Source organism: Oncorhynchus mykiss, chromosome 19, assembly GCF_013265735.2.
Source record: "Oncorhynchus mykiss isolate Arlee chromosome 19, USDA_OmykA_1.1, whole genome shotgun sequence".
Classification (NCBI taxonomy): domain Eukaryota; kingdom Metazoa; phylum Chordata; class Actinopteri; order Salmoniformes; family Salmonidae; genus Oncorhynchus; species Oncorhynchus mykiss.
This window is the reverse complement of record NC_048583.1, coordinates 3,492,626-3,506,180: the sequence shown is the minus strand read 5'-3', so window position 1 is coordinate 3,506,180 and position 13,555 is coordinate 3,492,626. Positions and strand designations below refer to the sequence as shown.

Sequence of the window (13,555 nt, the reverse complement as noted above, 5' to 3'; positions counted from 1 at the left end):
ACAGAGCTAACAGACTGCCATCTTCAGCTCCAACATGGGCTTATTAGTGGACTCATCAATGTTTCCTTAACTCTATCATAGGAAGAGAAGTGAAGTGAAGGAGCTGTTGGCTCAGTCATAAAGTTTTCGCCTTGTAAGCATTGGGTTGTCTACTTGTCCCAGCCACTGCTGATTACTGTTCTGAAACCACAGGATTTAACCAAACCTACTTATCGTGCCCTTCTATGTGTTTCAGTCCCACCCAGTGGAGTCCTCAGTGGTGAGGTAACCCTCTTCCAGAGCACTGGGTTCAAACCTACAGCCCACTGGGTTCAAACCTACAGCCCTGTGCTAATGGGGTGAGATCCCACAGACTCCTTCACACTCATTACACTTCTCTTTGTAGTTTAGACATCGACATTCAGTGACTAAAGCAGAAGAGAAAGAGATGGGTTTTCAAACACATAACTCATGGATGAAAAGCATGACCTCGACCCCTAGAGCAACCATCTCTTTCACATTGAATAGTTTTCTTTGTCATTTTGACAGTGACATTTGTGGAAATGTCCACTAAAGCACAAGAAATGGGATTTGAACCCATGAATGGAAGGCAAGGACTCGGGCCCTGAGCCACCAAGTCTATCAAGTTCATCAGCCTTCTCTTCATAATGATCGACGGACAGACAAACACAGAACGATAGAGACAGACATCCATTGATTCTGTTGTTCATTGTGACTGCCGTTGTTTCTGTCTCCGTCTGTTCAGATGACAGGCTAGAGCGAACAACTTTCCTCACAGCTGAGAAGGTTAGTGTTGGTGTTGGTCACACCGTGCCGCGCCGTGCCACCTGGTGCTTTTGGCAGCTGTCTATATCCAGGAACCACTTCCTGCACTTGCAGCATTTGACCGGCTTCCCTTTACCATGGATGTTCATGTGACTCAAGGTCATGAACTTCCTCCCACACAACGTGGAGACGAACGGCTTCTCGCCGGCGTGAAACTTTAGGTGCATGTTGCGATTTCCGACTTGCGAAAACCCCTGCCGCACGCTTCGCACATATACGTCTTCTCCCCTGAGCACACTATTTAATGTGCCTCTAGCACTGGGTATTGGCTTAAAGTCTTGCCTCATTGTTTGCAGTGTAGCGATTCCTTGCCTGTCCTGGGGGAATCTGTATTGGAGCTATGCTGCCGGCGGTGCTGCTCTCGCTGGGGTGTCTGAGAACTGCGTTGCCTGTCTTCTAGTGTCTGTGGCGTAGGAACACGAGGAGTCTTCGACGTCTGGGGCAGAGAGGCCCGAATTCAAACAATCGGGTTCAGACTTAGGAAGACACTTTCACTGTGTTCAGCTCCTGACTGCTGTTTTGTCTGGATCATTCCCTCAGTGTCTGCCTCTGACTTGAGAGCAGTGTTGGTCCCACGGCTCATTGTGTCCATTTCATGAATACCGTCCCAACATGCAACATGTTCTTGTTTGACTCCTGGCAATTTGGCACTTGCCTCCTGTAGAAATAAACAACCGTTTTTCATTCAGGAATATTATTCTGATATTTTCAAGTGGAATATTATGGACAGTCATATAAAGTGATGTAGTGGGCTCACCAGCACAGTGCATTCTAAAAGTGTTGTGCTCATCCTCAGTCAAATTGCAAGTTTGCATGCAGAGGATTCCCTCTCCTGGAGAAAGTGAGACATTGCCATTCTCTGTCAGAATGATGACAAATGAGTGAGTGAATCTATGTCACAAACTACAACTTCCAACCACCTGACCAATGATCAGATGTGGTTGTTTGGTTAATAAATGTATCGTTAGATTAAGTTAGCATGCAAGTGGTAGCCAACTCAACATTCTGTTACCAGATCTACTATGCTGGGACACTGGAGTTCATGGTTCTAGCTCAGGCAAATTCAAATCTGGACCTCGAATCCTGTGCTGACCACTGCTGTTATTAAACAACTAATTGACCAACGTCAGTTAAATTACTTGAATTACACTCTAGAGAGAAATCAAGTCAGGAACTATGTGGGACACTGGGCTGAAGGGAGTTGTAGTTTTCACTAAGCATATATTCAACCTAGTTTAGTGGAAAAACGTGGTAATTAACTACAATGACCATAATACATCCGGCTCAGACAGATAAAGATCTCTGCAAGGATACACCCAAGACAATACCGTATGAAATCCCCCCGATCACACTTCTAGGTCTCGTCATGGAGACGTTTGCTAGCTAAGCTCATGCGCAGAAACACATCATTGGATCTAACGGTCGTCTCGTACCGAACTGCGCATGTGCAGGCCGTGAACTCAAAGGCACTCCTTTGATATAAAGTTATTTATGACACATTTAAATGTGTCAGTTTGAAACCTTCATGGGTTGGAGTAATAACATGTTCAACTACTTAAGATGTTGGCTCAAATCTAGGTTGTGCCTTTAGATTTCGAGAAAATTAACAACTAAGGAAGAATTTTTCACTTCTCTCATTGACTTATCAAACATAAGCCTAGTCTGTTTCGCAATTCCCGGAAGTCTCTCAATGTTGCACCTCTGGGTTTATAAACTCGGGAATTTCCATTAACAAGCTAAAATCATTGTAATCTCATTATTTCATAATGCATTTATTGTTGAAAAAAATATGCTAAACCGAAATCGAACTGTGACAAAGAAATGTATAACCGATACGACCTCAAAAAGCATTAATTACTAAACACAACGAAATTTGTACAATATTTTACGAATGTGCAAAAACGTATGATATGTTATGAATTCCAATTTGTTGTGGCTAACGTTAGCTAGCTCTAGGGATTAGGGGTTAATGTTAGGCGTTAGGTTATAAAGTTAAGGTTAGGGGAAGGGTTAGCTAACATGCTAAGGAGTTGCAATGTAGCTAAACAGTAATAAGTAGTTGCAAAGTTGCTAAAGTTGCCTGTGACGAGATTCGAACATGGAACCTTTTGGAAAGACGATACCTAGCCTGTTGCACAACTGAATGCATTCAACCAAAATGTGTCTTCAGCATTTAACCCAACTCCTCTGAATCAGAGAGGTGCGGGGAGCTGCTTTAATTGACGTTTCTGTCATCTGTGCCCGGGGAGCAGATGTTGTGGGGGGAGCTAACTGCTTTGCTCAAGGGCAGAACGGCAGATTTTTCCACCTTGCCGGCTCGGGGGTTCGAACAAGCAACCTTCGTTGTTTTTGCCTTAAGTAATCAATTTTATGTAACCATACCAAATGTAACATATACTAATTTGAGTATCCCGGATTTAAGTTTACTTTGTTACGTCTAGTCTATGAGACCAGTCTGCGCATTTTAGCACCCAAGGAATAGCACGCATTTACTTTGTGTGCTGAAATCTTTATTTTTATCCAGTTGGTAGTTAGTCTTGTCCCATCGTTGCAACTCGGAAATCGTTGATTTTTTATTTTTTTTAAACATGTATTTTATGTGACGTCGGAACTTGTCCGCACACAATATTCGCCACTCAACTCCATCATGAATCTAGGAATTTAGTGTAGTCGGTCGGCTAACCAAATGTTGGTTTTGTCACTCTGCCTGTGTGGCAAGTAGTCCTTCCATTCTCGTTTCGATTACTTTCAATTAATGTTTAATTCTTCTTTCATAGCATTATATTTCTTGAGCCATGTTTTGCTTAATTTCCAAATATGAATTGGAGGAGCCATCCTCAAAGAGTTTGCAGATTTTTGCTGCGGCGGTTTCGCTCAACATCTCCATGATAGACGCTACCTGTGTTGCAAAATGCAGTCTGAATCCGATACAACCAGAACGTGATTCCATCTGAACATCAAAATAATGTTACCAAACAATCAGTTTATGAATGAAACCTGTCCTGTTTGGCTGAAAACCCGTACAAAGGTAGACTGTTGATTGTTTACATCAGAGGTTCTTACACTTTTTCAGCCTGAGACCCAAATTAGAAATTGTGTTTTCCTGGGACCCAAGTTTAGGAACATATGCAACTATATGTAAATATTGGTACATGTCATTGCCCTTATGCCTAAAACAAATGCAATATAGACAAAAACAAATAACAATTAAATTAAATTGCCATATAAATAGCTATTCATGTTTATTTTCACCCATTAAAAACTCTTACATATCTGTCTAGGTTGGAACTGTTGCTATTAAAATTAAACTGAACTGGAACAAACTGATTGATCACATCACACAGATACATAACAGAACAGACAAGCAGGATTTTTGATAGTGCAACCCTAAGTAACAGTACAGATAAAATGTCCAGGCCTACTGTACATCTTACTGTAGAAATTATTGCCGAAAGACAGTCTAGGTTGGAGCTGTTGCTGTTAAAACAGAAGTCATAACTTTTATTCTGAACTGGAATAAACTGATTGATCCAGGCTGTATAACATCCGGCCGTGATTGGGAGTCCCATAGGGTAGGGCGATGCACAATTAGCCCAGCATCGTCCAGGTTTGGACGGGGTAGGCCGTCATTGTAAATAAGAATTTGTTCTTAACTGACTTCCCTATTTAAATAAAAAGGTTCGATTTAAATAAAAAATATTTCAAAAAAACAATCACGGATGTAGAGCAGAAAATACACACACAGTTTTCAACAAGAGAAACTCACATCTACTACTATGAGAGAGTACTCCCTTATTTCTGCTCATCACCTGTTATAAAATGACAACAATGCCTTGCTAGCGGATTTACTTTCCCACAGTCGAAGCACTGTTTCCTGAAGCATTCTGCCCTGTTCTGAAACAATTCCCTCGGTATCAGGACGTGTCGTTATATGAATTTGTTCGTTTTGATTGACTCATTACTAAGCACTTTCCCGCACAAAACACATTGAGGGAGGTCCTCGTTATTTCTCAAAGTTTGTATGACAGAGCGAGAAACTCATCGGTGTATTGGCTTCTCATGACGATTGAGCTCAGTCAGAATTTGTTGCTAGCATGAGTCAATTTGATGGCGAGTGGGAATGACAAGTCAGTGGCTGATAGCGCATCATCTGCCGCTGAACGACAGCGCATCACCTGCCGCTGAACCACAGCGCATCATCTGCCGCTGAACCACAGCGCATCACCTGCCGCTGAATCACAGCGCATCAGCTGCCGCTGAACCACAGCGCATCATCTGCTGCTGAAAGACAGCGCAGCAGCTTGTGGGTCGCGGAGGGATCTTCAAGAAAAAAGATCAGGTAAACCGCGAAGCACATGGGCATCTTCACACACGCGCAGGTGATAAACTGAGCAGAGACCGTTGCTAAACTGAGAGCGCTGCTAAACAGAGACCGCAGTTGCACTTGGCCAAATCAATTACAGTAATTCATTACATAATTATACATTTACTCTGACACGTCGCGACCCAACATTAACAGGTCCGCGACCCATACTTTAAGAAAGGCTGGTTTACGTGGGTCTTCACTAAAGTTAGTTACAACAGCCACAAAGTCATAATTTATTCTATTTATATAGCGCCTTTTGAAATAATCTCAAAGCGCACAAAAAAAGACAAATACTGTAATTTATAAAAACAAGTCATTAGAAAGTTCATGGTTTAAGTGGTCATCTGAGGGAGGTGGTCAATCCGGGAGAGAAAGTCCGTTGGCAGGCAGGAAGCACGGTCTCATCACAGTGTCTCGCTGTTTTTTTCGTAGTATGACTCAGCCAGATTAAGTTTGAGTTGAACCACTGCAGTCCATGGAATCCGTAGTAGGTAGTTAACTAACGTTACTCCTTCACTACTACCAAAATGAAGCACCCCACTTGGATGGCTAAACCCCGCCTATTTCTACAATTTATCTTCATAAAATCTGATTTTAAACATAACACTAACCTTTACCCTAACATTACATTCAAAACAAAAAGCGAATTATTGTTTTCATAAATTACAATAATAGCCATGGTCGGTGTCGCTTAATGATGACGTGTTATCGTACATTTTAATTTACCGTAAACACATGGTATAATCCGCAGTAAATGTCTTGGGCAGGGGCCTCTAAACTTTTCGAGCATGATAGATACTTAAAAAAACGAAACATTTCTCGAGCTACACAATTTATAGCACATTATTTGATTATCCTCTACCCTGCAACTCTTCCCCGGGTCCTTGGTGTACAATATCAGTTTTCTGTCAATATACCAAGATTTAAAATATATATATATATATATACATATTATTATATTTACTCAATATTACAACTATTCATAGAGGAACAATGAACAATCCTCGAATCACATCAGAAGAACAATTGTGAGTTCTGGAAAAAAAATATTGCTGGAAATTAATTGGCAGATATTGTGTTACGTTTGTCTTTTTAAGCCAAAAGTGGCTAACCAGGGGTGGGATAATGTCAATGTGGCTTTGATTGGATAGTAGCTTTGCAATGGAACACATGAATTGCTTGTCGAGTTACTCATAGGTGGGCTGCGAGTTACTGGTAGCTCGCCATCTACGCTACTGTTCAAAAAGAAAACACTATTTTTTTGTCCATTAAAATAACATCAAATAGATCAGAAATACAGTGTGGACATTGTTAATGTTGTAAATGACTATTGTAGCTGAAAACTGCAGATTTTTAAAATGTAATATCTACATAGGCCCTGGTGCACAACTGAGCAAGAGTACATTAGTGTCTAGTTTGAGAAACAGACACTTCACAAATCCTCAACTGGCAGCTTCATTAAATAGTACCTGCAATACACCAGTCTCAACGTGAAGAGGCGACTCAAGGATGTTGGCCTTCTAGGCAGAGTTTCTCTGTCCAGTGTCTGTGTTATTTTGCCCATCTTAATCTTTTCTTTTTATTGGCCAGTCTGAGATATGGATTTTTCTTTGCAACTCTGCCTAGAAGACTTGGATTAGCTAACGCAACGTGCCATTGGAACACAGGAGTGATGGTTGCTGATAATGGGCCTATGTAGATATTCCTTTTTTATTTTTTTTTAAATCAGGCCTTTCCAGATACAATAGTCATTTACAACATTAACAATGTCTACACTGTATTTCTGATCAATTTGATGTTATTTTGATGGACACATTTGCTCTTCTTTCAAAAACAAGGACATTTCTAAGTGACCCCAAACTTTTGAAGGGTAGTGTACCTGTTGGAGAACCGTGGTCTAGGGGCTCTATTCAATCTGGATTGCTGAAGCATTACAGATAGCGTGTTAAAAATGGGATTTCATATTGCGCCGACATCTGCAACGTTTACAGTGAATGCAGTCTCCATTAACGCGGGAACATCGACCTTTACATTTCAATCACGCTGTAATGCTGAATTTCCGCGATAGGGATTTGGTTAAGTAATGCATCCATTCTTGTTTCTTGAGGTTAGCACATACATTGTGTGTGTATATATAGACAATTGATTGGATATGTATAACCAATCCAACCAATTGGAGAGCTGTGATTACTTACAAGGAAGCAGATATAAGTGATTGGTGTAAGCAATTAATAAAAATACTGCAGAAAAAAGCTATCCAGTGGGCCATTTCCCATGAATTTAGTTGACATTTATTTGATTTGACAGCATAAACCTGCACTTCCTCTGTCATGTATTAACCCTTCTCTTGCAATACCTGATTGTGTAAACTGTCCACGCACTGTGCATTTCAACGGTTTACACAGGCAGCCTAATTCAGATCTTTTTCCCCCAACTAATTGGTCTTTTAACAAATCAGATTGGCTCTGAAAAAGATTGGATGTGAAAAGATCTCATGTGATTGGTCAAAAGACCATTTTGGAGAAAAATTGAATTGGGCTGCCTGTGTAAACTGCTTCTCACCTGTTACACCTCAGTATTGCCGCGTTCATGTGCTAGTCGGAACTTAAATATTTCCGACTTGCTAACTGGTTCAGCGCAGCAAGTGTATAAACACCTATGATAACTAGAGCCAATTAGCAAGTCATTAATTTCAGCGTTTCCTAGTTCCGACTAGCACGTGAACGTGCATTGGTCTCAAATGACCCTGTCAGCAAACTCCTTCAAAACATGCAGGAAAACGTTTTATTATTTGCTTCGTTCATCCCTGTGATTCAGTCGCACAGTGAAGTCAGCCATGCCAGACGAGGGCTCAGTCCAATCCACTGGTCTCCGTAATGTCCTGCTTCATCCTCCTGGACTTCTTCTAGTGGTAAAATAAAACCATGTCCCATGTTGGGATCAATAAAGTACTACTCTAAAAACAAGCCTTTCCCAGGGACAACCCCATCTTACCTTATGACCAAGGTAAGACGGGATGTATTGTACTAAACAGTCACATAAAGCTAATGACAGTGTCATCTTTAGGTAAATATTAATTTATAGTTAACAACATACATTTCTCAACTTCTATCTGTGGACCTATCATCCAAGTGACTAAAAGGCGAAACGTTTTGATCAGGAAACCTATAGCTAGTGTAAATCACTTCAGATACAGCTAACACACACACGTACTGTACAACACCTTTTCTACAGTCAAGCAGAAAGTTCGTTTTGAGCGTGAGGCGGCTCTCCGCACCGAGACTGCTGTCTGTGTCTCCGAACGCTGCAGAGTTGAGTGAAGGACTGGCCGCACCGAGAGCAGATGTAGGGTTTCTCCTGGGTGTGAACGGTCCTGTGTCTCTTAAGGTGACTTGACGAAATGAAACTCTTCCCACAGATCGAGCAACGGTACCGCCTCTCGCCACTGTGGATTAGCAGGTGCACCCGGAGGTTGTTGGGCTGCGCGAATGACTTGCCGCAGTGTGGGCAGCTGAACGGCCGCTGTCCCGTGTGGACCCTCTGGTGCACCTCCAGGGACGCCTGGCTGTGGAAGATGCGGCCGCAGAAGTTACAGCCCATTGGCTCGTTCGTCGTCGTGGCTCCATGCGGCTGCCTCTGATTCGCTGGCGGTGCGGGAGGAGGAGGAGCTGTCATGTCAAAGGGGGCGAAGACGCCCATATCGCTGCCGGGGAATTGTCTGGACTGGCTCTCTACGTCAGCCTGGGTTTGGTAGGAGCAAGATGGATGCCCGGCAGCCTCTGCGTTTGCGGCTGCTGCCTGGGCCAAGGAAAGCCCTAGATGCCCCAGAACCCTCTCCTGCATCAGAGCCAGATCCAAACCGGGGCTATTCAGTATCTCTGTGCTGAGATCTGGTCCTGTTGGCTGCTGGGGTCTCTGGTTCACACCCTCTGTCCCCATCTCTGACTTGAGGTTACCTTCGGATCCACTGGTCCTAGTGGGCTCAGTGGGGTCCTCTGTGGCTGCAGTGGGTGAGCTGTGAGTGTCAGCCATGTTATGTCTCTCGCTGTCATCGTCGTTGGGTTCTGGAACTACCATCAAGGATGAAAAAGGAGTCATCAACACAATGATCAGACATTCCTAATCATATACAGTAGGTTGCCTTTAAACACAGCACAAGTCCTAAGAGTTGATGTCTTCAGCTAAGGGCTAAAGTTGATGTCTTCAGCTAAGGGCTAAGAGTTGATGTCTTCAGTTAAGGCCAGTAGTAGCCTGTGTGTTGGGTATTTCAACAGTGAGTGGATTGTAAATAAAAAAGTGTTCTAAGTAATCAATATCTGCACTGAAACTTACCAGTGGGTCTACTCTCTGAGCTGATGTTCTGTTCTACCTTCAGGTCCACGCCACAGCTGTCCACTCTTTCCTGCTTGATTAGGGACAATGCAGTTCTGTCTTCCTGTAAATAAAATAGAAAAATACAGATTACGTTTCAGCCTATTCCATGTCATTTACGTTCATTTTGACAGCAAAAACACACCTGAGGCATGTGGTGGTATTGTGAATGGTCCTCGATTGTAGCCAGGGGGCCTCGGGCCTGGTCATTACTCACTGGCATGGCAATTGAAGACACTGAAACTACGAAGCATTGTCATTATTAGGATCATTGTATGAAGATCTGGGCACATATCCACAAAGTGTCTCAGAGTAGGAGTGATGATCTAGCATCAGGTGCCCTGCCCATCAGGTGCCCTGCTCTTATTCATTATGATTCAGGTTAAAAGGCTAAATTGATCCTAAATCAGCACTCCTATTCTGATATGCATAGTGAAACAGGTCCTGACTGACAGGAAAACATGTATAACCAGGGTAGGGGAGTAACGGATTACATGTCATTGTAACTGCTTACAAACAAACAAACTAATCCGTTACCAGGAAAAATATTGTAATTAGATTACAGATACTTTTGAAAAACTAGGATTACTCCTAGGGTTACCTTTAAATTCAGAAACGATGTTTGCGTGAATCTTTCTGTTTTCTCTATGATATTCAAATCAGCATTGAAAAAAGGCGCAAGTTAAGTTTGTTCCACCTGAGTGAGTCTGACCACAAGTCAGAGACCACTATGATGTCAGAGACCACTATGATGTCAGAGACCACTATGATGACACGCCCAAGGTGTTTGATGGAAAAGAGCAGGAATAGGCTTTTGTAGGCTACAGTCCAAGCTATGTCTTGGTGCCAATGCTGTCGGCATCCAAAGATTATCCAACTTGAATAAACACTTGGAGGTAAGGATGACAGCAGTGGTGTAGTCTACGGACGATACGAATATCACCTATTATTGATATTTACATAGCGCATTGATGTGAATCACACTGCTGGTATCTCATTTAGCCATTTGCACCTTTGTCAGATTGTGGTTGATGGTTGTTCACAAACGTGTACAATTCATTAAAGTATTCACACCCCTTGACCTTTTCCACATTTTGTTGTGCTACATCCTGAATTAAAAATGTATTCAATTGAGATTTTGTTCACTGGCCTACACATAATATCCCATAATGTCAAAGTGTAAATATGTTTTTAGAAATGTTTACAAATGAATAAAACATGAAAATACATATATATGAATATATCCCTTTGAGCATGGTGAAGTTATTTATTAATTACAATTACATGGTGTATGATTAAACCCAGTCACTACAAAGATACAGGTGTCCTTCCTAACTCCGTTTGCCGGAAAGGAAGGAAACCCCTCAGGGATTTCACCATGAGGCCAATGGTGACTTTTTTAAAAACAGTTCAAGTTTAATGGCTGTGATAGGAGAAAACGGAGGAGGGATGAACAACTACTAGCCTAATTGACAGTGAAAAGAAGGAAGCCTGTACATAATAAAACACATTCCAAAACATTCCTCCTGTTTGCAACACGGCACTAAAGTAATACTGCAAAAAATGTGGCAAAGTAATTCACTTTTTTGGGGCAAATCCAAAACAACACATTACTGAGTACACCACTTCATATTTTCAAGCATAGTGATGACTGAATCATGTTATGGGTATGCTTGTAATCATTAAGGATTGGGGAGTTTTTAAGGATAAAAAGTATCTGAATGGAGCTAAGTATAGGCAAAATCCTAGTGGAAAACCTGGTTCAGCCTGCTTTCCACCAGACACTGGGAGATGAATTCACCTTTCAGCAGGACAATGGCCGATTTGACAGAGCTTGAAGAATTTTTAAAATAATAAGTGGAAAATGTTGCATAATCCAGGTGTAGAAAGCTCTTAGAGACCTCACCGCTGTAAACGCTGCCAAAGTTGCTTCTACAAAGTATTGACTCAGGGGTGTGAATACCTATGTAAATTAAATATCTGTAGTTAATTTTCAGTAAATGTGCAAACATTTCTAAAAACATGTTTTCACTTTGTCATTCTGGTGTGATGTGTGTAGATGGGTGAGAGAAAAAAACATTGAATCCATTCCGAATTCAGGTTGTTACACAACAAAGTCGAGGGGTACAAACGCTTTCTGAAGGCACTGGCAGTGTGTGTACTTTATCCCAATACTGGTTTAATTGAACAGCCAGTGAAGTATGCACTCTCGCAACAGCTGCATAATGTTGATCTCACCCTATGGAATAACAGTTTGAGGGAGTTCCTCCCTTCTACACTCCTCCGTGTTATTGTGCTTCATGATGTCAAACACAAGTTTAATTTAAGAAGTCCACGAGTGGGGCTTTTATTGCTCAATCTAATTTGTGCTGATTCCCAAAAATTGCCCTCACAAAAAAAGATTGCAGTCAAAGGGAAGTATAACTGCAGTATGTCGCAAATACTTCGTTGAAAATGCCAGTATTATTTTACTGCAGTAATTTTGCAGTTACAGTGCTGTATACCTGCAGTTCAACTACAATTACTGCGTCCAAAATACCAGTCGACTGCACTTTTACTGCTGTTTCAAAACTAAAATCTTGTTTTGTATGGGTGTCCATTTACCTAACAGACACATGCTCAAACTCGCGCACTTTTGATAGTTGCAAATTATGGAAATATCAAAGCGTCAGCACCAAAAACATAAACATTAGGCCTATAGCAAATGCAGCATATGTCATTCATTTTTCTTAAGCAAATGGTACTTTTCGGTAGTGCTCAATGCATGCCATTCCATGAGAGCAGCATTTATTTTTCAACTCGAAGCAATGAGGCCGATCAGTCCTCCAAGACAAGATAAACAACAAAGTAAGTTAATAAATCCTTCGTTTTTGGGTTATGCTCCGGTAAAAGAATTTGGCTAATATATATTTCAAGTCGTATTCTCCAAGATCATTGGGTATTCAATGAATTGGAATGACTGGAAATCGGACAGACTTTGTTAATGTAAAGATAACCTAATTGTATTATTATCTGTAGTAGAAAGTAATGGGTTCGAAGAAGCCTACAAAGCCAACCCATACAGTAAAATGCACCATCGATTTATGGCCATCTATGTAAACGCTAACATTGATTTATCCCGCAATAGCTGTCGTTCAATTGGTAATATTCATTTTTACCTTCTAATGCCTCTTAAAGGGAAAGTAATCATATTACGTTCGGGAGTTTGGGCAAGCCAAACATTACGTTGCTGATTACAATTTGACAGGTAACTAACGGATTGCATTTAGAAACCCAGCCCTGTTTATAACCCGTTTATATATATATAAATATATATAAATAATAAGCTGTCGGTACCTTCATGTGGTCTCAAATTAACTGCATGCATTTCATTCCGTAGATCGCGTCTTCTGAGTCTTCGCTCATAGCTCCGCATCTTCACGTCCATTTCGCGTAATTTTCGTCGGAGCACATATTTCTCTTTCTCGGTTTGCTCTCTCTCCCTCTCAATTTGCACTCTTTCCTGCTCCATTTGGGAACGCAGAGAGGAATAACCATCATCAACAATTTTGCAGATCTCGACCACCGCCGAATTGGCTAGCACCTCCATTATCGAAGCTATTTGCAATTGATAACCAACACAGTCCGCCATTGTTGCCATTTCTGCTCTTCATGCACCGTTTAATCTACAACCGAAATACTTAAGCCAAATTGCCTATCGTTGCTTAAAAATGTTGGATGATTATACTAGTTTGAATACTTATGTAAAGCCCTAGCTTGTTATTGTTGAATAACGATACTGCTTCGGGTCTAGAAGGATGCTATCGTGTCGCCTGTTGATGACGTACCGCTCTTCTCGTTTGACTGGATTAGCACATTACTGCCACCTTCGGAGTTTGAAAGTAGAGACAGGACTAAAACAACTATTCTGAACAAAACATTACACTGCACGAGAGCTTACACACACAACCAATATTTTTCATAGAATTTTTAATTGTTAAACATGCCTTACCC

General features: G+C 41.4%; 1 protein-coding gene across 1 annotated transcript; it reads right to left on the bottom strand.

Moving 5' to 3' along the window:
- Nucleotides 1-7,449: 7,449 nt before the first annotated feature.
- On the bottom strand, nucleotides 7,450-13,439 carry LOC110497290 (zinc finger protein 792). Its single transcript, XM_021573326.2, has 4 exons — nucleotides 12,899-13,439; nucleotides 9,708-9,805; nucleotides 9,524-9,626; nucleotides 7,450-9,261 (listed from the first exon to the last, which is right to left on the bottom strand). Exons 1-4 carry the CDS (start codon nucleotides 13,200-13,202, stop codon nucleotides 8,426-8,428), a joined length of 1,341 nt encoding a protein of 446 aa, XP_021429001.2. The 5' UTR covers nucleotides 13,203-13,439; the 3' UTR covers nucleotides 7,450-8,425.
- Nucleotides 13,440-13,555: the final 116 nt, after the last annotated feature.

Coding starts and splice junctions, on each gene's coding strand:
- LOC110497290 (XM_021573326.2), bottom strand. CDS start 13,202: ATGGCAACAATGGCGGACTGTGTTGGTTATCAATTGCAAATAGCTTCG. Junction 9,806..12,898: donor TAATTTGAGACCACATGAAG/GTACCGACAGCT, acceptor AATGCTTCGTAG/TTTCAGTGTCTTCAATTGCC. Junction 9,627..9,707: donor AATACCACCACATGCCTCAG/GTGTGTTTTTGC, acceptor TTTTATTTACAG/GAAGACAGAACTGCATTGTC.